The sequence below is a fragment of the Dasypus novemcinctus genome, chromosome 10, assembly GCF_030445035.2.
Source record: "Dasypus novemcinctus isolate mDasNov1 chromosome 10, mDasNov1.1.hap2, whole genome shotgun sequence".
Classification (NCBI taxonomy): Eukaryota; Metazoa; Chordata; class Mammalia; order Cingulata; family Dasypodidae; genus Dasypus; species Dasypus novemcinctus.
In genome coordinates this window covers 91066496-91088227 of record NC_080682.1, presented here as the reverse complement: position 1 = coordinate 91088227, position 21732 = coordinate 91066496, and the positions used below count along the sequence as shown (strand labels likewise).

General features: G+C 43.1%; 2 protein-coding genes across 2 annotated transcripts; both read left to right on the top strand.

Annotated features, from left to right (window-relative positions):
• Nucleotides 1-8780: 8780 nt before the first annotated feature.
• On the top strand, nucleotides 8781-9746 carry OR52W1 (olfactory receptor family 52 subfamily W member 1). The gene has a single exon (XM_004466948.2). The coding sequence runs from the start codon at nucleotides 8781-8783 to the stop codon at nucleotides 9744-9746; it is 966 nt and encodes a 321-aa protein (XP_004467005.2).
• A 5478-nt stretch (nucleotides 9747-15224) lies between these two features.
• On the top strand, nucleotides 15225-21704 carry C10H11orf42 (chromosome 10 C11orf42 homolog). The gene is made up of 3 exons (XM_004466908.5): nucleotides 15225-15369; nucleotides 20410-21208; nucleotides 21478-21704. Exons 1-3 carry the CDS (start codon nucleotides 15298-15300, stop codon nucleotides 21606-21608), a joined length of 1002 nt encoding a protein of 333 aa, XP_004466965.1. The 5' UTR covers nucleotides 15225-15297; the 3' UTR covers nucleotides 21609-21704.
• Nucleotides 21705-21732: the final 28 nt, after the last annotated feature.

Here is a 21732-nt window from a genome sequence, read left to right as displayed (position 1 = left end):
CCACATGTGAAAAAAGTGCAGTCTGCCCAGGAGTGGTGCCACACACATGGAGAGCTGACACAGCAAGATGACACAACAAAAAAGAGATGCAGTTTCCCAGTGCCACCAGATAATGCAAGCAGATGCAGAAAAACACACAGCAAATGGACACAGAGAGCAGAAAATGGTGGGGAAGGGGAGAGAAATAAATAAAATAAACCTTTTAAAAAAACACATTTAAGGCATACAACAGACTCAAAATGATAGAAGAAAGAATAAGTGATACTGAAGATAGAACAGCTAAAATTGAAGAGAGAAAAGAATGGAAAAAATTGAGCAGGGGCTCAAGAGTTGAATGACAACATAAGATGCAACAACATATGTTTTGTGGGAGTTTCAGAAGGAGAAGAGATGGGAAAAGGGACAAAAAGAGTATTTGAAGAAATTATAGCTGAAAATTTCGCAACTCTCACAAAAGAAATGAACTTACTTGTCCAAGAAGCACACCGTAGCCCAATCAGAATAAATCTGAATAGACCTATGCCAAAACACACACTGCTCAGAATGTGAAATGTCAAAGATAAAGAGAAAATTCTCAGAAGAGCAAGGGAGAGGCAAATTATCATGTACAAGGGATTCCCAGTCAAACTTAGCACAAATTTCTCTTCAGAAACCATGAAGGCAAGAAGACAGTGGTATGATACAATTAGGATACTGAAAGAGAAAAAGTAACAGCCAAGAATTCTTTATCCAGCAAAATTATCCTTCAAATCTAAAGGTGAGTAAAAAAATATTCACAAACAAACAAAAATGAAGAAAGTTTGCAAAAATGAATCCACTTTTATAGGAAACATTAAAGGAAGCCTTAGAACCCAAAAGAAAAAGATGGGAGAGACAGGCTTGGAGGAGTATATAGAAGAAAGAATAGCAGAAAGAATGACCAAAAGAGTAAAAAGACAGAAAGAATATGAACATATGAAAATCAAAGAATAAAATGGAGAAGTAAATAGTGCATTTACAGTAATATCATTGAATGTAAATGGACTAAATTCCCCAATCAAAAGATACAGGTTGACAGAATGGATTAAAAAACATGAACCATCCATATGCTGTTTACAAGAAACTCACCTTAGACCCAGGAATACAAACTGGCTGAAAGTGAAAGTTTGGAAAAAGATACTCCATGTGAATAGTAAACTAGGAAAGAGTGGGGGTAGCTATTCTAATATCACACAAAACAGACCCTAAATGCAAAAAAGTTATAAGAGATACAGAAGGCATTACATATTAATAAAAGGGACAGTCCACCAGGAAAATATAGCAGTCATAAATATCAATACACCTAACCAGAGTACCCCAAAATACATGAGACAAACTCTGGCAACACTGGAGGGAGAAATAAACATCTCTACAATAATTGTTGGTGACTTCAACACCCCACACACATCAGTAGATAGGTCAACTAGAAGATCAACAAGGAAACAGAGAACTTGAACAATATGATAGATGAGTTAAACCTAACAGACATATACAGAACACTGCATCCAAACTCAGAGAGTTATACTTTCTTCTCAAGTTGCCCATGGATCTTTCCCCAGGATAGACCACATTGTTACGGCACAATGCAGCTCTCAATAAATATAAAAAAGATTGAAATTATACAAAGCACCTTCTCAGATCATAATGGAATGAAACTAGAAATCAATAATAGACAGGAAAAAAGTAAATTCTCAAATGTGTGGAGGCTGAAAAACACATTCCTAAATTATCAGTGGGTCAAAGAAGAAATTGCAAATGAAATCAGTAAATATATTGAGATAAAAATGAGAACACAATGTATCAAAACTTATGGAATACAGCAAAGGCAGTCTTGAGAGGGAAATTTATAGCCCTAAATGCCTATATTTAAAAAGAAGAAAGAGCTAAATGCAAAGATTTAACTGAACAACTATTGAAACTAGAAAAAGAATAGCAAACAAATCCTAAAGCAAGCAGAAGGAAAGAAATAATAAAGATTAGAACAGAAATAAATGAAATTGAGAACAAAAAAAAAGAGAGAGAAAAACAACAAAACCAAAAGCTGGTTCTTTGAGAAGATCTATAAAATTGAAAAACCCCTAGCTAGACTAACAAAGAAAAAACAGAGAAGATACAAATAAAACAATCAGAAATAAAAAGGGGGAAGTTATAACTGATTCCACAGAAATAAAAAGGATGATAAGAGGATATTATGAGAAACTGTATGCTAACAAACTAGATGAAATGGACAAGTTCCTAGAAAGACACAACCAACCTACACCGAAGCTACAAGAAATACAAGAACTTCACAAACCAATCACACTTAAGGAGATTGAATCTGTCACCAATAATCTCCCAGCAAAGAAAAGTGCAGGGCCAGATGGCTTCACAGGTGAATTCTACCAAGCATTTTGAGAAAAATTAACACCATTCCTGTTTAAACTTTTCCAAAAACTTGAAGAGGAGGTAAAGTTATCCAAAACATTTTATGAAGCCAACATCACCCTAATACCAAAGCCTGATAAAGGTACTACAAGAAAAGAAAATTACAGACCAATCTCTAATGAACATAGATTCAAAAATTCTCAACAAAATGCTTGCAAATCGAATCCAACAGCATATCAAAAAACATACATCACGTCCAAGTGGGATTTATTCCTGGTATGCAAGGCTGACTCAACATAAAATCAATCAATGTAACACACCACATTAACAAATTGAAGGAAAAAAAACACATGATCCTCTCAATCAACACAGAAAAGCATCCAAAAAAATCCAGCATTCTTTTATGATAAAAAACACTTCAAAAGATAAGAATAGAAGGAAAATTCCTCAATATGATGAAAGGCATTGTATTAGTCATCCAAAGAGGTGCTGATGCAAAATACCAGAAATCTGCTGGTTTTTATAAAGGGTATTTATTTGGAGTAGGAGCTTACAGAAACCAGGCCATAAAGCATAGGTTACTTCCCTCACCAAAGTCAGTTTCCACATGTTGGAGTAAGATGGCTGGCAACATCTGCCAGGCTTCCTGGGTTCTTTCTTCCCAGGTCTTGCTTCTCTCTGGGCTCAGGTCCTCTGTTTTCACAACAAGGTCAGCTGTAGACTATGAAGCTTTCTAGGCTTTACCTCTCTCCACAAGGTCAGTTGTAGATTATCAGGCAAATGGCTCTGTCTCTCTTTCCCTGGGGTTTCTGCCTTGTCTAAGGAGCAGTCCCTATTCCTCTGTGTTCTTCTCCTGGTTCAGGTCCTCTCTTTCCAGGGGTTGCTTCTCTTTCCTCTGTGTGCTTACATCCCAGGCCTCCAAATCAAAACTCCAACATCAAAATCTTCCAGCATCAGAAAGCTTCAACTCTGTCTTTTACCATGCCTTTTATCTGTGAGTCCCCACCCACCAAGGGGTGGGGTCTTAACCTAATGATGTGGCCCAATCAAAGTCCTAATCATAACTTAATCATGCCCAGGTACAGACCAGATTACAAACATAATCCAATATCTATTTTTGGAATTCATAACTATATCAAACTGCTACAGGCATATATGAAAAACCCACAGCCACCATCATACTCAGTGGGAAAAGGTTGAAAGCTTTCCCTAGAGGATCAGGAACAAGACAAGAATGCCCACTGTAATCACTGTTATTCAATATTGTATTAGAAGTTCTAGCTAGGGCAACTAGTTAAGAAAAAAATTAAAGGCATCCAAGTAGGAAAAGAGGAAGTAAAACTCTCACTGTTTGCAGATGACATGATCCTGTACTTAGAATATCCTGAAGTATGCACAACAAAGCTACTTGAGCTAATAAATGAGTTCAGCAAAGTGGCAGGATACAAGATCAACATGCAAAAATCAGTAATGTTTCTGCACAATAGATACTGAACAATTTGAGGAGGAAATCTGGGGGAGAGAGGGGGGATTTCATTTTCAATAGCAACAAAAAGACTCAAATACTTAGGAATTAATTTAACCAAAGAAGTACAGGACCTGTATGCAGAAAACTACAAAACAATGCTAAAAGAAATTTTAAAAGACCTAAATAAATGGAAAGACATTCCATGTTCATGGATTGGAAGACTAAATATTGTGAAGATGTCAATTCTACCCAAACTGATTTATAGGCCCATTGCAATACCAGTCAAAATTCCAACAGCCTGCTTTACAGAATTTGAAAGGTAATTACCAATCAGTGGAATAGAATTGAGAAGCCAGAAATAAACCGTCACCCATACAGTCAACTGGTTTTTTACAAACCTATCAAGTTAATGTTAATGGGACAAAACAGTCTCTTCAACAAATGGTGCTGGGAGAACTGGATATCTATAACCAAAAGAATGAAAGAGGACCTCTATCTCACTCCCTATATAAGAATCAACTCAAAATGGGTCAAAGACCTAAATATAAAAGCCAGGACCATAAAAGTACTAGAAGAAAATGTAGGGAAACATCTTAAAGACCTTGTATTATGTGGTGTTTTCTTGGACCTTACACCCAAAGCACATGCAACAAAAGAAAAAATAGATAAATGGCACCTCCTCAAAATTAAACACTTTTGCACCTCACAGGATTTTATCAAAAGGAAGAACAGACAGCCAACTCAACAGGAGAAAATATTTGGAAATCATATATCTGATAAGGCTTAATATCCAGGATATATAAAGAGATGTTACAACTCAACAATAAAAAGACAAACAACCCAATTAAAAAATGGACAAAAAACTTAAATAGACATTTGTCCAAAGAAGAAATACAAATGGCAAAAAAATACATGAAGAAATGCTCAACATCACTAATGATTAGGGAAATGCAAATCAAAACTACAATATCATTTCACTCCTATAAGAATGGCCACTATTAAAAAGACAGAACTACAAGTGTTGGAAAGGATGTGGAGATATAGGAACACTTACTCAGTGTTGGTAGGAATGCAGAATGGTACAGTCAATGTGGAGGACTGTTTGGCAATTCCTAAAGAAGTTGAATATAGACTGGCCACATGACCCTGAAATATCATTACTGTGTATATATGCAGAAGAACTGAGAGCAGGGACACGAACAGACATCTGCACACCAATGTTCTTAGCGGCATTATTCAAGATTGCCAGAAGTTGGAAATAACCCAGGTATCCATCAACAAATGAATGGATAAACTATGGTCTATTCACAAGATGGAATATTATGCAGTTGTAAGAAGAAAATAAGTCGTAAAGCATATGACAACATGGATGAACCTGGAGGACATAATGTTGAGTGAAGCAAGCCAAACACAAAAGGACAAATACTGTATGATTGTATTACTATGAACCAAATACATTATGTAACATTTTTTTTTTTTTTAATTATAGGGAAGCTGATTTGACTCAACAAATAGAGCATCTGCCTACCACATGGGAGGTCCAGGGTTCAAACCCAGGGCCTCCAGACCCATGTGATGAGCTGGCCCACGCGTAGTGCTGATGCGCACAAGGAGTGCCATGCCACGCAGGGGTGTCCCCCACAAATGGGAGCCCCATGTGCAAGGAGTGCATCCCATAAGGAAAGCTGCCCCACATGAAAAAAGTGCAGCCTGCCCAGGAGTGGTGCCACACACAAGGTGAGCTGATGCAGCAAGATGATGGAACAAAAACAGACATGGATTCCCCATGCCACGGACATAGAAGAACACACAACAAATGGACACAGAGCCCAGACAACTGGGGCGGGGGGAGGAGGCGGGGAGAGGGGAGAGAAATAAATTTTTTTTAAAAATCTTTAAAATATATATATATAGGTATCCAGTACATTTAATTAAGAAATGTATGGTTTTTTATTCAACTGTGTTTTTTTCTAGTTTTTAATTGTTTATATTTTCAATTATTAAATGTACAGAATAAAGTTAGAAAAAAAAAAAAAAAGATGATAGGGCTTAGAGCAGTGTCTGCATAAAGGAAACTCTATGTGAGTGTTAGCTATTGTTCCTGTTATTCATAGAAGACTTCCCTGATTCTGCCAGGAAGAGTGAGCAACTCCTCTGCACTGCCTTTTCTGGTACTTACCTGAGTTAAAGCAATTATCTTTTTTCTTTTTTAAGATTTATTTTATTTATTTATTTACACACAAACACATTGTTTTGTGCTTGCTGTCTTCTCCTCTTCATTTTTTTTTTAGTATGCACTGGGAACTGAACCCAGGACCTCCCATGTGGGAAAGAGGCACCCAATCACTTGAACCACCTTCAGTCCCTGCCTATTGTGTCTCTCATTGTGTTTCCGTGTGTCATCATCTTTTTGCGCCATCACCTTGTAGCTTCAGCTCGCCAGGCCAGCCCCTCACATCAGCTTGCTGTCTTGCTCAAAGGCACCCATCCCAGGACCTCCCATGTGGTAGCCAGGCACCCAAGGGCTTGAGCCACATCTACTTCCCAGCAATTATCTTAATAGCATTCCAACAACTGTTTATATCACTGTGTTCAATAGACTGTGAGGTCCTTGAGGGCAGGGTTTTTCTTGTTATTACCGTTGTAGCCTCACCAGTTGGCACAGAGTCAGGCACAAAGCAACTCAATCAGTTCTGTTTTAACATTTGTTTTGAAAATGCAAATTTGTCCCATTATAATTGATATATTAGGGAACTGAGTATAACATGAATTCCATGTTGGCCTATATGTAATTCCAGCCATGAGAAACAGTAGGTGAACACAGAAATCTACACCCAGCTGAAACAAATCCACACAGGCGTACCCAAAATGCATATATGCACACATATCAAACATCTACCAGCTACCTCAGTTCACCACTTGGGCTATGAGCCACACCCATCCACATCTGATATTACAACTTTCCATTAGATTTCCGGTTAGCCTTCTTCCACTTCACAATAACTCAACAATCAACACAACTAAAGTTTTTTCAAAGTGAAATACTATATTAATTGCACTATTTATGTATTTCTTAAACATTTAACATGTAAAAACTATGCTACCATTTTTGTTAGGTTTCTTTTTTAAAAACTGTTACAAAGTTTTTGCAAAAAATTCCCCTAGCCCCATTTTTCCCAAAAGTTCCGTGGTTATCAATGAGTGACTTTGCATAGTGTGGTGATTTTTAGGATAGGTCTCATTATAACAGAATGCACTGTACTCAGTGGACTTTGATTGATCGTGTATGATACTCTTTCTCTTCTAATTTAGAGGCCTAAAGTTCCTAAAACTGTGAGACCCCGTTAGTTAGCAGTCTGTTTGGGTCAGCAATATGTATTTATTCATAGCCAGCATTGTGATGCCAGGCATTGTGATGAGCAGTGGTGATACTGTGGTTAATAAGAAGCAACGGCCATAATTCAGTGCGTCTAGTGGGAGAAAGAGGCACAAACAAGTAATTACAATAGAGTGGGATAGATGTTATTAAAGAGTAAAGCAAGGTCTTCTCTCCTAGGCATTAGGGAGTCAACAAAGATCTCCCAGAGGAAGTGTTTCTCTTTCCCAGATCTTTCCACTCCCACAAGAAGTCTCTTCCCTTGCCTGCCCCCATCTCTGCCTCCTTACTCTATTTCCTGAATTACTGGACCTATCAGCACAGAACAAAGAGGCAGAACAGGGAATGGTTAAAGTAGCATAGGTGAGAGGAGTAAGGGCCCTGAGGGAAGCAAGAACAGCCACATAAAAGGCCCCATAGGCAAGGAGAGAAGAAAAGCTGTCAACATCCCAACACACAGCCCTCAGGATCTAGCTCCAGTCAAGCTTTCTGCGGGTACTTTCTTTGTCTTTCAACATGAGGCTCCTGTTGTGAGGAGTGAGTTCTACTTGCCCTGCCTCCTTCATAGATGCTTCTTCCTCATATGGCAGCTACTATGGGTTAAGTGCCATTTTCTACCCCTTCTGTCACTTCAACTTCCTCTGGCATCCCGCGAATAAGACAAAGCTAGTTAGACCCTCTTATGAATTGTGAAGAAGGAAAGAAGACAAGGGAAGCTTCTCTTCTGCTGCCATTTGTCTTATTCTCCGTTGTTTGCCACGTCCAACTTCAACTCTCCAGCTCGTATCTAAGTTCACTACTTCGTCATTGAGTTCCAACTAATGTGAGCATCCCCCTACCCCAAAAACCCTAGCAAGTTTTCTCCTATTTGACCAGGCTTCCAGCTTTACTCCAGAATCCCATCTAACTGCCTCTCCAGTTTCTCCCTTTCTTTCTACTGTTGTCCTTCCTGTGTAGAGGGTTGATGCCAAGAATGAAAGCACTGGAAAATGCCTAAGATCATTGCTTCTCACCCCCATTGTAGAGCTGAGAAAGCTGAGTCCCAGAAAAACAAAAGGCCCTGCCCAAGGATACACACTGAGGGACAGGACCAGCTGAACCCTGATCCCCATCTGGCACGGCTTTCTCCCCATCTACAGAGACTGAGACTGTCTTTATTTAGACCCTGAGGAGAAGCATTTATCTCAGCTCCAGCCCCACCTGACCAGTTGGAGGGAGGGGCTCCATCTGGTACCAGCCACTGAAGCAGCCAGCCCCCTTCCTCACTACCACTGTTCACCAACTTCTCCCCTGAAACACTCATAGGCTTTCAAACGCAAAGGATTCTCTCATCCTAGCCAGGTTTGTACCTTGATTATCCAGCCAACACTCTCAACCAGAGTTCACAGCCCTGTGATCCTCCCCAGCACTGCACTCCCTCTATACATACTCCATGGATGGGTTTGTGCCTCTGTGACACACCTTGTCCTTCCCGTCAGGAGTCATGCCCCCATAAGCCTAAAGTTTCATGCCTCCCGCCTCCCCCATCCCCACCCCAATACATACATACACAAAATGGCAGAAGCTCCAGAGCCCAACTCTACCTTCTGGCACCCATATTTCTTCCTACTGACTGGCATTCCAGGGCTACGGGGTGCCCAGGCTTGGCTGACACTGGTCTTTGGGCCCATGTACTTGCTGGCCCTGCTGGGTAATGGAGCACTATTGGCAGTGGTATGGATAGATACCATGCTACACCAGCCCATGTTTCTACTCCTGGCCACATTGGCAGCCACAGACCTGGGCTTAGCCACATCTATAGCCCCAGGGCTGCTGGCTGTGTTGTGGCTTGGACCCCGGTCTGTGCCATACACTACCTGTCTCGTCCAGATGTTCTTTGTACATGCACTGACTGCCATGGAATCTGGTGTACTGTTGGCCATGGCCTGTGATCGTGCTGTGGCCATAGGACGTCCACTACATTACCCCATCCTAGTCACCAAAGCCCGTGTGGGCTATGGAGCCCTCGGGCTGGCACTGAAAGCTGTGGTTATTGTTGTGCCTTTCCCTCTTCTGGTGGCACGATTTGGGCACTACCGAGCCAAAACTGTAGGCCATGCTTACTGTGCACACATGGCAGTGGTAGAGCTGGTGGTGGGTGACACAAGGACCAACAACTTATATGGGCTAGTGCTTTCGTTGGCCGTGTCAGGTGTGGATATTCTGGGTATTACTGGTTCCTATGGGCTCATTGCTCATGCTGTCCTCCGGCTTCCTACCTGGGAGGCTCGTGCCAAGGCTCTTGGTACATGCAGTTCCCACATCTGTGTCATTCTGGCCTTCTATGTACCTGGCCTCTTCTCTTACCTCACACACCGCTTTGGTCGTCACACTGTCCCAAAGTCAGTGCATATCCTTCTCTCCAACATCTACTTGCTGCTGCCACCTGCCCTCAACCCCCTCATCTACGGGGCCCGCACCAAGCAGATCAGGGACCGACTTCTGGAAACTTTCAAATCCAAAAAAAGCCAGTTCTGCTAAACAGTAAAATAGTGAAGCCTTTGAGTGGAGATGGGAGAACGCTGAGAAGTCTGAGGTCAGGAGGTGCGGATTATGTCATCTTTATCCCTCTGTCTGCATGACTGTGATAATCATTCAAAAGGTATTTGCTGTGAAACCCCTACTATGTGCACCACACTGGCATCTGTAGCCCTTGGCCTAGTCATATGTCCTGCTTGGGAGGAGGAGGGAAGCATTACACACAGAAAAATAAGAAAGGAGATCAGGGACCTACTGTGGGATAATAATGCTCAAAGTTTAACTTAAAGAACACTCCCCCCCACCATTGTCTCCATCTACTTCTGTCCTTGATGCCAAATAAATGTTGTTGGATCCCAAACTTGGGGGTCTGAGAAGGATGACACTGCCTCCGGAGGCACATGCTTAAGAAGTTGTCTGGGATCACAGCCCTCTATCCCTGGAGTCAGATCCTGTTTTTAGCCTATACCCAGGGAAGGAACTAAACAGGTTTATTCCCCACCTTCTGTGAATCTGGATAATGTGGGTCCCAACTTAGCACAGACACTGGTCTTTAAGACATTTTAAGTTTGGAGAAAATCTTGGTTTCATGTATAATCCCTATCTTTCCCACCCCCATGATCCTGATAAAACCCTAAGTATAAATACCTAGAACTTCTCTCCTTTGGCCTGCAGCTCTAAGAGACAGAGATCCAACTGAAAGAGACTGATTTCCAGAAAATCTCTGTAATCATGTCATCTGCTTACCTGAGGTCCAGAGCCACTATGGTCTCTTGCCATCCTGCCCTTTTCTGCACCATCACCCTGGCCAACATCCCTAGAAGCACTTGTTGGTATAAGAGGATGAAATGGGGATATTTCACACTACTACAGATGCCAGAGAATTTTCAGATATATTAAATAGGAAGTCTCATGATGCTGCCCAGGGGATTTACTTTCAGCTAAGAATCCAGACTGGAAGGGACTTTGGACAAAAGATCTTTCACGCCAGCAAGGATTTCAGAATGGGTTAATCTCAGACAAAGGCAGGGAGTCACTGTTATGACATCAGAGAAAGCTGCGGCTGCACAAGCAGACCCAAGCTCTCCAGGAAAATTATCATAATCAGTCATTGGAGTTAGCCATGATAATCTGAAGCAAGGAGCAACCTAGCCCTCTAAGCAAATAGCTGGACCAAGCACCATGGATACCATACAGAAGAGACTCAGATCTGAAAAAGCAGGTGGTGCCATCTACAGGGTCACATGGGGTCTCAGCAGTTCATTAGCAGGCAACTAAAGACATAGCGCCCAGAGCTCCGAGTGATTTTCAGAGGTGTCATCACCCTGAAACCAAGTGGGTGAAGAGTAAATCTATGTATTTTTTTTTTCGCTCAAGTATGGGCTCAATTATTCTCTCAAGACTAATCTTTTTCATGAAGTTCTGAGTTTAAAAGTCCTCTAGGCACACTGTAGGTGCTTAATGACTATTTGTTGTTGCACTAAACAGTGTCTCCAGATCTTCTATTACAAAAAAAAAAAAAACACAAAAACCCTCCAGGCAATGTTTGGGAATAACTGCAATGAAATTCTCATCTTAAGGTATGTCACATGTCTTTCAGATGTGCACAACCTTCTTCTAAGTGATTCCCCTTTAATAAATGTATCCTGAGAAAATAAAGATGTGAACAAAGATGTATGCAGTAGGATGTTTATTATGTTATTATAAAGAAATGTGTGACAACCCTGTCACCCATACACACACCATTTTTTGCCTATTCCCTCTGGTACATGAACAGGGAAATTACGTTTAAGCAATGGATTCTGACATCCTCCCGCCGCAGGAAGCCGCTCTTTTAAAGCACTTCACTCCATGGTTGTGTACAACTCTCCAAGGCAGCTGGTTCCAAAGCTGAACATTGTCCATTGTAAGAACTTTTTATTTTGAGCCAAAAATCCTAGGACATTTGTATTTTGTTCTGGATTGAGACTGCAAACATACCTACCATATGATTGGCTTAGAAGGTTTCATCTGCCCTCTCATTCCTCACAACCTAAGAATTATAAGGCCACAATCCCTTGTCGACAATAACAAAATAAAGATCTCTCAACAAACAGTAGTCTTCTTATAAATTTGGCCCAAAACCTGACCTGAACAGTTATGAGTCTTTTTATAGTCTTTATTTATCTTAGAATGAATATTTGTTATAGTTACAGAAACATTGATCTGATTACAGGACACTGCTCTGAATCCCACTGGGGTATTTAATATATGCTACATTAAGATATACTATATCCCCTTTCTAAAATCCGAAAAATCCTAGATTCCAAAACACATCTGTCCCCAAATGTTTCAAATGAGGGATTAGGGGTGTGTACGATTGTAGCCTGAGAAAAGTGAAGAGACTTGTTAGGGTTCTTTAACATTCTGAAGTCTTTGCTGTCAACACTATTCTATACTGCCCTAGGGGTTCTGGCAGAGAACCTCATGTTCTCTGGACAAACAGCCTCCATTTGTTCATTCCCCTTGTGTTCCCACCACTCTAAATGATCTGTGCCTCTTTCCCAGGGAGACCTCAGATCATGCCACATTGAAGGCAAACTCCATGAATAGGGTATGGCCCTCAAGCAGCACAGCCACTGGGTTTACCATCTCCATGCAGAACTTACTTGTCATGCTTTTCTTTAGTAATTTTGTTTCAGTCTCAGATTCTATGAGCCACAAACACAAACTTACTTGATACCAGGGTAGGGCAGAGTGGAATTTAGGAAGCCTAGAGAATCCTGGTAATCAGACAAGAGAGAAAAGACAAAGTATTGCTTGAGGAATTTATCCCCAATTTCTGAGTCCCTCTCCAAGAAAAAATATCCTAAACAGACCCTCTTCATCCCTTCCATCTAAGGCCCACCATCCCTGCACCTACCTCATTCGCCTCTTCTCATTCCGGAACCCCCTCATGATCTGGATGTGCATCAACCTCTGCCTCTGTTTATCAGTAACTCTGTCTCTGTACCTCTCTCTGCATTTGTCTCTTTACATTATCAGTTTTGCCCATGTCTGTGTCTCTCCTCCTTGTATGTGTCTCTCTCTCCCTGTCTACCTCATTCAGAATTCCTTTCTAGAGAGAATAGAGATGCCAACTATACTATGCCACGTGGCCTCTCCTCAAACATAATAAAAATGTGCTAAAGAGGCAGGTGGAGAAGACTTGGTTCTGCCTGTCTTAAGAAACTCAGGGTTTCTAGGTCCAATTTGGTTCACTGCAGCTCTTCTCTCATCCTCCCATTTCCCTTTCACTACACCACTTTGCACATCTAGTACGCATCCCTCCCACCACACACTAAGGCAAGTAGATGGAATATGTTAGTTTCTGCCTTAACCAAAAGGAAGTTTCTGCCTTAACCAAAAGGAACTACTGTTTAATGGTTAAAGCCGGAATCAGGAAGACTTGGATTTGAATCCTATATTCTCCATTAGCTCATTATATGGCCCTCGGCTAATTATTTACCCTCTCTTGTAAAATGGAGTAATAGTACCTCCTAGAAAAGATTACTATAAGGATTAACTTAGTGCATGCACCCAAATTGTTTGGGACAGCCCCTCACATGCAAGAGCTTGATTAATATTTGGTACTGTTAATTCCTCTCCCGGCACACAGGGTCTACTCACTGGCAACCACACCCTTGAGTCTGTCTAGGGAAACCTGCTCTAGTGAGGCCATTTGGTCACATTTCCTTTGGGAAACTCTCCTTGACAACCCTCTTTTCCATCACTGTAGGACCCTTCAGTGTGCTCCCGCTCATATCAGCCAGCTTAGAAAATATACCACTTCATGGAAAAGCTCTATATTGTGGGCTAGGGAAGTATATTAATCAGCCAAAGGGGTGTTGGTGCAAAGTACCAGAATTCTGTTGGCTTTTATAAAGGGCATTTATTTGGGGTAGAAGCTTACAGTTTCAAGGCCATAAAGAGTCCAATTCAAAGTACCATAAAAGGTGCTTTCTCACCAAATGTCTGTTACCACATGTTGAAGCAAGATGGCAGGCGATGTCCGCAAAGGTTCAGCCTTCCTTTCCTCTTAAGGCTCCACGGGCCCAGCTTCTTCCTATCTCAGCTATGGGCTGGACAGCTTATTTCTTTCCAGGCTCATTTGCTCTGTTCTCATCACAAGGTCAGCTCTAAACTATCAGGCGAATGGGTCATCTCTCTTCCTGGAGCAACAGGATCAAATTCCTCTCCTCTTCTGTATCTGTGGAGCTCTCTCTTCACATATGCATCTTATTCTGTGTATTTACTTCTGTGAGGGTCTGTTTATATGCCCACCAAGGGGACAGGGACTCAACCCTGCATGCCCTAATGACATGCTGAAGCAAAGCCCTAATCTTGATTTGATTTAATCAAGTAAACGGAAAGCCTGTGGATTTAAATCAATCAAAGGGTATCATGACCAGAAGAACAGACCAGTTTACAAACATAATCTCTATCTTTTTGGAATTCATAAATAATATCAAACTGCCACAGGAAAGATGCTTTCTACCCATATGAGTTCTTCTTGGGATCACAGAAAACTCTCCAGAGGGATTCAGAGGGAGGAGGACTCCTTGAACAGTGGAAAAGCAGCTACTGAAAAGGCTCTCTAGAGTGGTTCTTCCCTAAAGTATTACTCTTCTGCAAAGCACCAGGTTAAGATTACAGACAGAGAACCAAGGAGAGACCAGAGATAGATAAGGAGTGAGAGAGAAGCTACTAGACATAAACAAACCTAGGACAGGAAGCAGAACATGAAGGAAATTTTCCTGAAATTTCCCTGGTAACTCTGGTTTTTCAAAAATTCTTCCAGTTATGAAGGCAACATTATCCCAATTAGATTCTTACTCTTCGCACTGACTGCTCAGCATAGCACACACACTTGCACACACACCTGGTTTTCACTGCAATTGCAACCCACCCATTAATAGTGGGTTTCAATGTAGGCTGCACATTAAAATTCCCTGGGACACTTTTAGAAATCCTGATACCCAGGAACATCGCAAACCAATTAAATCAGAACCCCTGGGGGTGGGACCCACTCATCAGTAATTTTAAAGCTCCCAGGTAATTCCAATATGCAGCCGAGGTTGAGAACCACTGCTTGGTTTTCAGTATAGGTCCTGACCTATACTTCTCCCATGATCCTTCAGGACTCTGATCCAACCTCATGCAGAAATCACCTGCAGCTGAAGATAGCAAATGTCTTCAGAGCAGCTGCTGAATGGAGGAGAGGTCTGATCCTGTTTCCTTAAAGAACTTAGACCAAAAACTACACACACAAGCACCCCAACAGATATGTGTTTTCCACCTCTAACGGAGGATGCATAGATGACTCAAGTATATGGACTCAGACTGAGGGTAGAGTGAAACCAGGAAAGTTGACTATCCTCTCCCCACCCAATGCCCCATCACCCAGCAGGACCTCTATGACCTCATGCTGTAGTAGGTCAAAGCCCAAGGCCTGGGCCCTCACTTCCCTGGGCAACTTGGGGTTCCTGCAGCAGTCACTGCCTTCCCAACCCTTCCCACAGCCCCACACCCCATCATGTTGGCTGGTACCCCCCACCTGCTGACACTGGATGAAGCTGATGCCACCTGGACCCTCATTAAGGATAAGGTGAGTAAAGTAAAGGGGCTACAGTGGAGGGAATAAGGTGTGACTAGAATGGGCCTAAACAGCTTGTGAGAAGGGGTGGGAAGCCTGAAGATAACTTTTACTTGGCGCTTATGTGCCAGGCACTGCCCTAAGTACTTTACACAAACTGTCCCATTTAATCACGATTGCAAAAACAGTATGGAAGATTCCTTGAAAGGCAATGTACAAGAAGCTATGAGAGCAGAGAGGAGAGCTGCTAAGTCCAAGGTAGGACTTAGGAGGTCAGTCAAGCTTCCTAAAGGAAGTAGGTGTTATTCACACAAAGGGAGAAGAGACATCGGCACATGAAAGTTGCTTAACAATTACCTGAATGAGTTAATGACAGGCGGGTGGGTGAGTGAAGTAAGTAATGTACTTATAAAATGTAGAACACAAGCAAAAGCCAGGAGAGGAAAAAGAAAAATCCACCTTTGGTTAACTGCAAATAGTCTTCTAGAGCAGAGTGCAAATGGGGAATTCATGAAAATGAAGCTGAAGAAGTACAGGGTGTCTGTCCATGAAAAGCCCTTTAAGCTTCTTAAAGAGCCTGGACTTTACCTTCAGCCTCTTCAGATATTCCCCTCACCTTAATGACCAAAGAATTATAAAGTTGGGTTTTGAGACAAATAGGTAGATTTCAAGGAGCAGGGAGATCTCAGCTGTATCCTGGGCTGCAGGTGTCCAACAAATCCCACCAACTAACTCGCCAGCTGCAGACGAAATGGCCAACAATTTCTCGGGTTGGAACAAATCTCTCAGATTGGGGAATTTAGAGAACAGATTCTGATGATGTGATTTGAAGGAGAGTGAATTTAAAGCACTCTTAGACTTACCCCACTCAGCTAACATCGAGTTGAAGAAGGTCAACCACCACACCATGGAGCCTAGAGTGTCTACAACTGAAAGCAGGAGGAGTGCATCCAGTATCCATGTGGAATCTAAGCCCCCACTTGACATAGATGTGCAATGGACACAACCAATCCAATGTCCACAGAGAAAATGTGGAATGGGTGTGGGAAGGGTAGCCATAGTGGCTGCTGGGTTTGGGGAATGGGAGGAAGAGATGAGATGTGGAGGCGTTTTCAGGACGAGGAGATGTCCTGGGTGGTGCTTCATGGACAATTACGGGACATTGTAGAGCCCCCCAGGGCCCACTGGATGGAATGTGGGAGAGTGTGGGCTATGATGTGGACCATTGACTAGGGGAGCAGTCATACTCGGAGATGTACTTACCAGGTGCAATGGATGTGTCACGATGAGGGAAGAGAGTGTTGCTGTGGGGGGAGTGGGGGGTGGGGGCGGTGGGGTTGAATGGGACCTCATATTTTTTGAATGTAATTTTTAAAAATAAATAATTTAAATTAAAAAAAAAAAAGAATAATGAAAACAGAAAGCTTCCTACTTCATATTACTAGTAAAGAACCATTCTCATATAAAAAAACTGTTCAAGATAGCAAAATGAAAAAAATAATGACATATATGTAAAATGTCAAATAAAATATTAGCAAATTGAAATAAATAAATAAATAAAGCACTCATAGAAGAAAGCCCACCAAGCTTAACACAAGCATCTTAAAATAGTGCCTATTAGACTTAAAGTTGTGCCTACTAGCTCCCATGTGTGCTGCTCACCAAACGCCCGCTTCACAGGGAAGCAGTAACAGGTGAATTCTCCCAAGAATTAGACTAAATAGTTTCAACAGTGTAGAGAGTTGCTCCTAGATCAATCAGAGAATGAAAGTAAATAAAATCTTCATCTATTAGAAAGCTATACTATCTCTCAGTTTCAGAAAAGCTCAGCCTATTTAAAAGGAAAGTTGTCAGGAAAGTCAGAGAAGAAAAGTGCAGGATAATCAATGACAACACATGGCAAATTCAAGGAATAGGACATGTTTAAGTTACCTAGTTTTCTCTCTCCAGAACTGTTGTCAGTTTATTAGGCACTTTGTAGAACATCTGGCTAAACAGGGCTCAGGAGCTATCCCTTACATATGTCCAGGGTGCATGGTAATGTTTGGATATACTCATAGTGGCAACAATTAAAAACTACAGCTGGGGGGGGTACTGGGTCCCTGGCTGGGGGTGCTGTGCCATGGTCCCTAGGGGAGCAGCGGCAGTCCCCCAAGTGCAGCGGCAAGGACCGAGAAGAAATGAGGGTCCAACAGTGAGCCCCTGATACTAATGACTATGCTTGTGAGCCTATATGCCTGAAATAAGAACAAGGCCTAGAGCAGCCCTGTGCCTGGGAATTTCCTCCTGACAGCCTTCATGTTACTCAAATGTGGCCAGTCTCGAAGCCTAACTCAGCATCTAAATGCAATGCCTTCCCCCCAGCGTGGGACATGACACCCGGGGATGAGCCTCCCTGGCACCGAGGGATCACTATCAAGTAACAACTGATAATGCAACTGGAAAATGACCTTGAATTGAAGGTTCGTTGCGGATCAGTAGAATATCCCTGTCTACATAGAATAATATAACTTTAAAATGCTGTTTGACCTAATGTAAGGGGGAAATAGAAAGGAGAAATGAGTTTATATGGCTATGAGTCTCTAAAAAAAAAAAGAGTCTGGAGGCTGTCAGAAGGATTGCCCTTATGCATAACTGAGCAGAGTCTAAGAGACAGATAAAGTAGATACAATCCCCAGGTATTGGTTCCTTTGAGGGCTAAAGGGACCCACGGGTTCTATGGTCATGGCAGATAGGGTTCACTGCCATGTCAGATGGCCCTTCTTTGGAGCTGGTGTTTCTGCGTGATGAAACTGGACCCAGAGGGGATCTCTTTTCATAAGACTATCATGCTACTTTACTGGAATTGTAGTTGGTATTGGGGTTTAAGATATATTTAGGGGATTGAATCTTTTTATTGACAATATGATAGCCAGGCCCTGAGCCTCAACAGACTCCAGCTCCTACAATCTGATTTATTGGACTCACCTCACTCAGCTAAGATGGAGTTGAAGAAGGACAACCACCACACCATGGAGCCTAGAGTGCCTACAACTGAAAGCAGGAGGACTGCATCCAGTAACCATGTGGAATCTGAGCCTCCTCTTGACATAGAGGTGCAACGGACACAACCAATCCAAGGTCCACAGAGAAAAGGTGGCATTGGAGTGGGAAAAGTGGACATGGTGGCTGATGGGTATGGGGAATGGCAGGAAGAGATGAGATGTGGAGGCGCCTTTGGGACTTGGAGTTGCCCTGGATGGTGCTTCAGGGGCAATCACCGGACATTGTAAATCCTCCCAGGGCCCACTGGATGGAATGGGGGAGAGTATAGGCCATGATGTGGACCAATGACCATGAGGTGCAGAGATACCCAGAGATGTACTTACCAAATGCAATGGATGTGTCATGATGATGGGAGTGAGTGTTGCTGGGGGGGGGGAGTGGTGGGGTGGGGGTGGTGGGGTTGAATGGGACCTCATATTTTTTTAATGTAATATTTTTACAAAATCAATTAAAAAAAATTGCTATTTAAAAAAAAAAAAAAGGGCTACCCCTTAAAAATTCAAACCACAAAAAGAATATCCAAGACAATCTTCCATCATCACTTTCCTCGGCTGCCCTTGTGATCTGACTTAAATTTGCAAGACCTCTAAATTCCACAAAACTGAACCCAGATATTGAAGTTCAGTGGCAACAGGTAGTGTTCTCAGATGCTAACTCTACAAAGAACATAGTCACCCCAGCAAATAATTGAAAACATTATTTTTCCTATTGTAGGACAACCAGTGGGGCCCTCAAGGATAAGAAAGAGGACCTAATAAATCTCCATGGCAAATATCTATGTGCTAGGAGAGAGCCTGCAGCTAAATCATAGACTTACTCTTTTAGCAGAAACTTGGACTATAAGCACCAGATATTTTATTAAATGTCATATTCCTCCTGTTAGAAGGGACTTTTGGAGACATTTCCATTTACCTCATTACCAGGATCCTAGGAACAAAAGGTGCAGCTAGGGTGGGATTTTGTAGTTATGCTTGGTAACTAAACTTTCACTGTCATGTGTAGAGCATTCTATCCCAAAATGCCCAATCTCTTTGTGTTCTGCTCTCACCCATGGAAAACCAACTGGCCCTTCTCAGAGCTGTTCTGCAACTTGCCTCATCCATCCAAAAGAAGGTATTCCATGTCTCGTGACACAAAAGAATGAATGAGAGGGGAATTCCTCCATGCAGATCGAGAAAGAACACGAGTTATTTCCCTGGCCAGGTGACAAGACTGTAGTCATCAATCTACCCCAGCTGGTCTGCAGTGTAGGCACACTCCATCAGTTAGCTAACCTTCCTCTTAAGCTAGAGAGCAGCACTTCCAAAATAGCTTTAGGTAGCAGAAAACAAAGCAGCCTTAAAGAATCATTGATGAATTCTACCAATCCAATCAAGTGGACAATGCCATTGAGTAGGAATACGGACATGTGAGATTTGGGGATTGAGGATAGGAAGAAGAGTACAACACTTTAAGCATGAGGTTCTAGTTCCTGTCTACCTCCCCTTCTTCATCTCACTCTACATTTCAGTAATATTGAAATTATGTGTTCCTGAAGGGCTTTTCTTGGTTTGTAGATTCAGGTTTTTCCACTGGTTGCTCCCTCTGCCTCGACTGGCCATTCTCTCACCTGGCTAATTCCTCCAAAGTTCAAGTATTACCACTTAGAAACTATTTCATCCTCCTTTCTATCAAAGGCAAAGGCTGTTAATCACTTCTTCTGTCTCCACCACACCTTTCTATTATTTTACTTAGCTGACCACTCCTTTCATTTTTGTATTCCCCACTAGACTGACCTATATTAGGATAATGACAAAGTCTCATTCTTTTATATATTCCTTGTGTCTAGAAAAGCCTGGCACATAGTAGACATTTAATGTTTTACTGCAGGAAAACTGGGAGGTAAGCAGAAGTATGATATGACAGTCTGAGCACAACTGTGTGAACAGTGGAGGGTCAGTATAGAGTAGGTTACCAGTGAACTCCTAACCCAACTCAGACCTTGATCTATGAATTGGCCACTTGCAGGTCATCGAGGAGCGTTTTGGGTCCAGCGTAGTAGCAGTACCTTTCTTGTCGGATGCAGCCTGCTATGATTTACTGGGTGTGCTAGTGAAACAGTCCCGCCCAGCCCACACCCGCCTGATCTTACCAGGTCGCCAGGGCCGGCGGGCCCTGCAGCCAGTGGGGCCACTGCCAAGTCTCCTGGAACAGGCAGGGTCTGAGGGTGCCTTTGCCCACTGCACTCGGGAATACTCACCAAATGGCCGAGCAGAGATAGCCTATGAAGAGATGCGACTGTTGGATGGGCAACCCTGCCGAATTCGCCTGCATTTGGGTGGCCTGCGCAAGAAGGTGGCCTTCCTGTTGCTGCCACCAGGGCAGGTGAGCCTACAGCAGACTCTTCCTTGGCTCCGAAGTACCCATAGCATCTATGTCATCTACCAGGTCTTCTGCTGTTCCTGGCTGCAGCTGGGGCTATTGCCCACAGCCCATGAGCCCCAGCTGCTTCGGTTACAGCGTTCACTGCCCGTTGCCTTCTCCTGCCTCAAGTTTTCACTACAGCCCAAGGGTGTGCTGGGACCACAGAAGCCCCTGACAAAAGACCCATTGCCCCATGGGGCCAACTGGGTCAGACCCAACCTCAGCCTCATGCCAACTCTGGTGCCCACACCTGCCCTTGCCAACACCCCTGAAGCTGCTGATGTGTCCCAACCTGTCCCAGCCCCACCTACACCACCTCCCCAGGAAGGGCCAGATGGGAGACCCACCAGATTCTCCTACAAGGGCCGAAACCCCTTCCGGAGGGGACCTCAGATGCTGTCAGGTACTGCTGAGGGAAATGGAAATGAGAGGGATGGGACAAGGTGGAGGAGGGAGATGGCTCAGAAAGGTAGCCCAGGAATGTGTGGGGCACCTGTGACTGTGTACTGGACCCTGATGAGAGGAATGGAGTGAAAGAGTCAGGGGAGGGTAAGATGGAAGCATGGCCCTGGTGAGAGGGTGGGGACAGAAGAAAGGACCAGAGGGAGGGACTAGGGAGGCATAAAGGCCAGGGCATGAGTTAAGCTGTGACTATATCCCCAACCCTGGCAGACAACTGGCTCTTCAGCCCCCGCAGCCCCCCACCAGGAGCCCAGGGTGGGGGCCCCGGGGACCCCGACCGGCACTCCATGTCCCTGCCCCTGCTGCAGGGTCTGTCCTCGGAGTTCGACAGCGACGACTGAGGCTAAGGCGAGAGATGCAGGGGGCAAGACCCCCAAGATCTGGCATAGGGATACTAGTCCCAAATAAACATCAGCTGCTGCACCCCCAAACCATCCTGGGCCCATGCTGCTTCTTCCTTCTAGA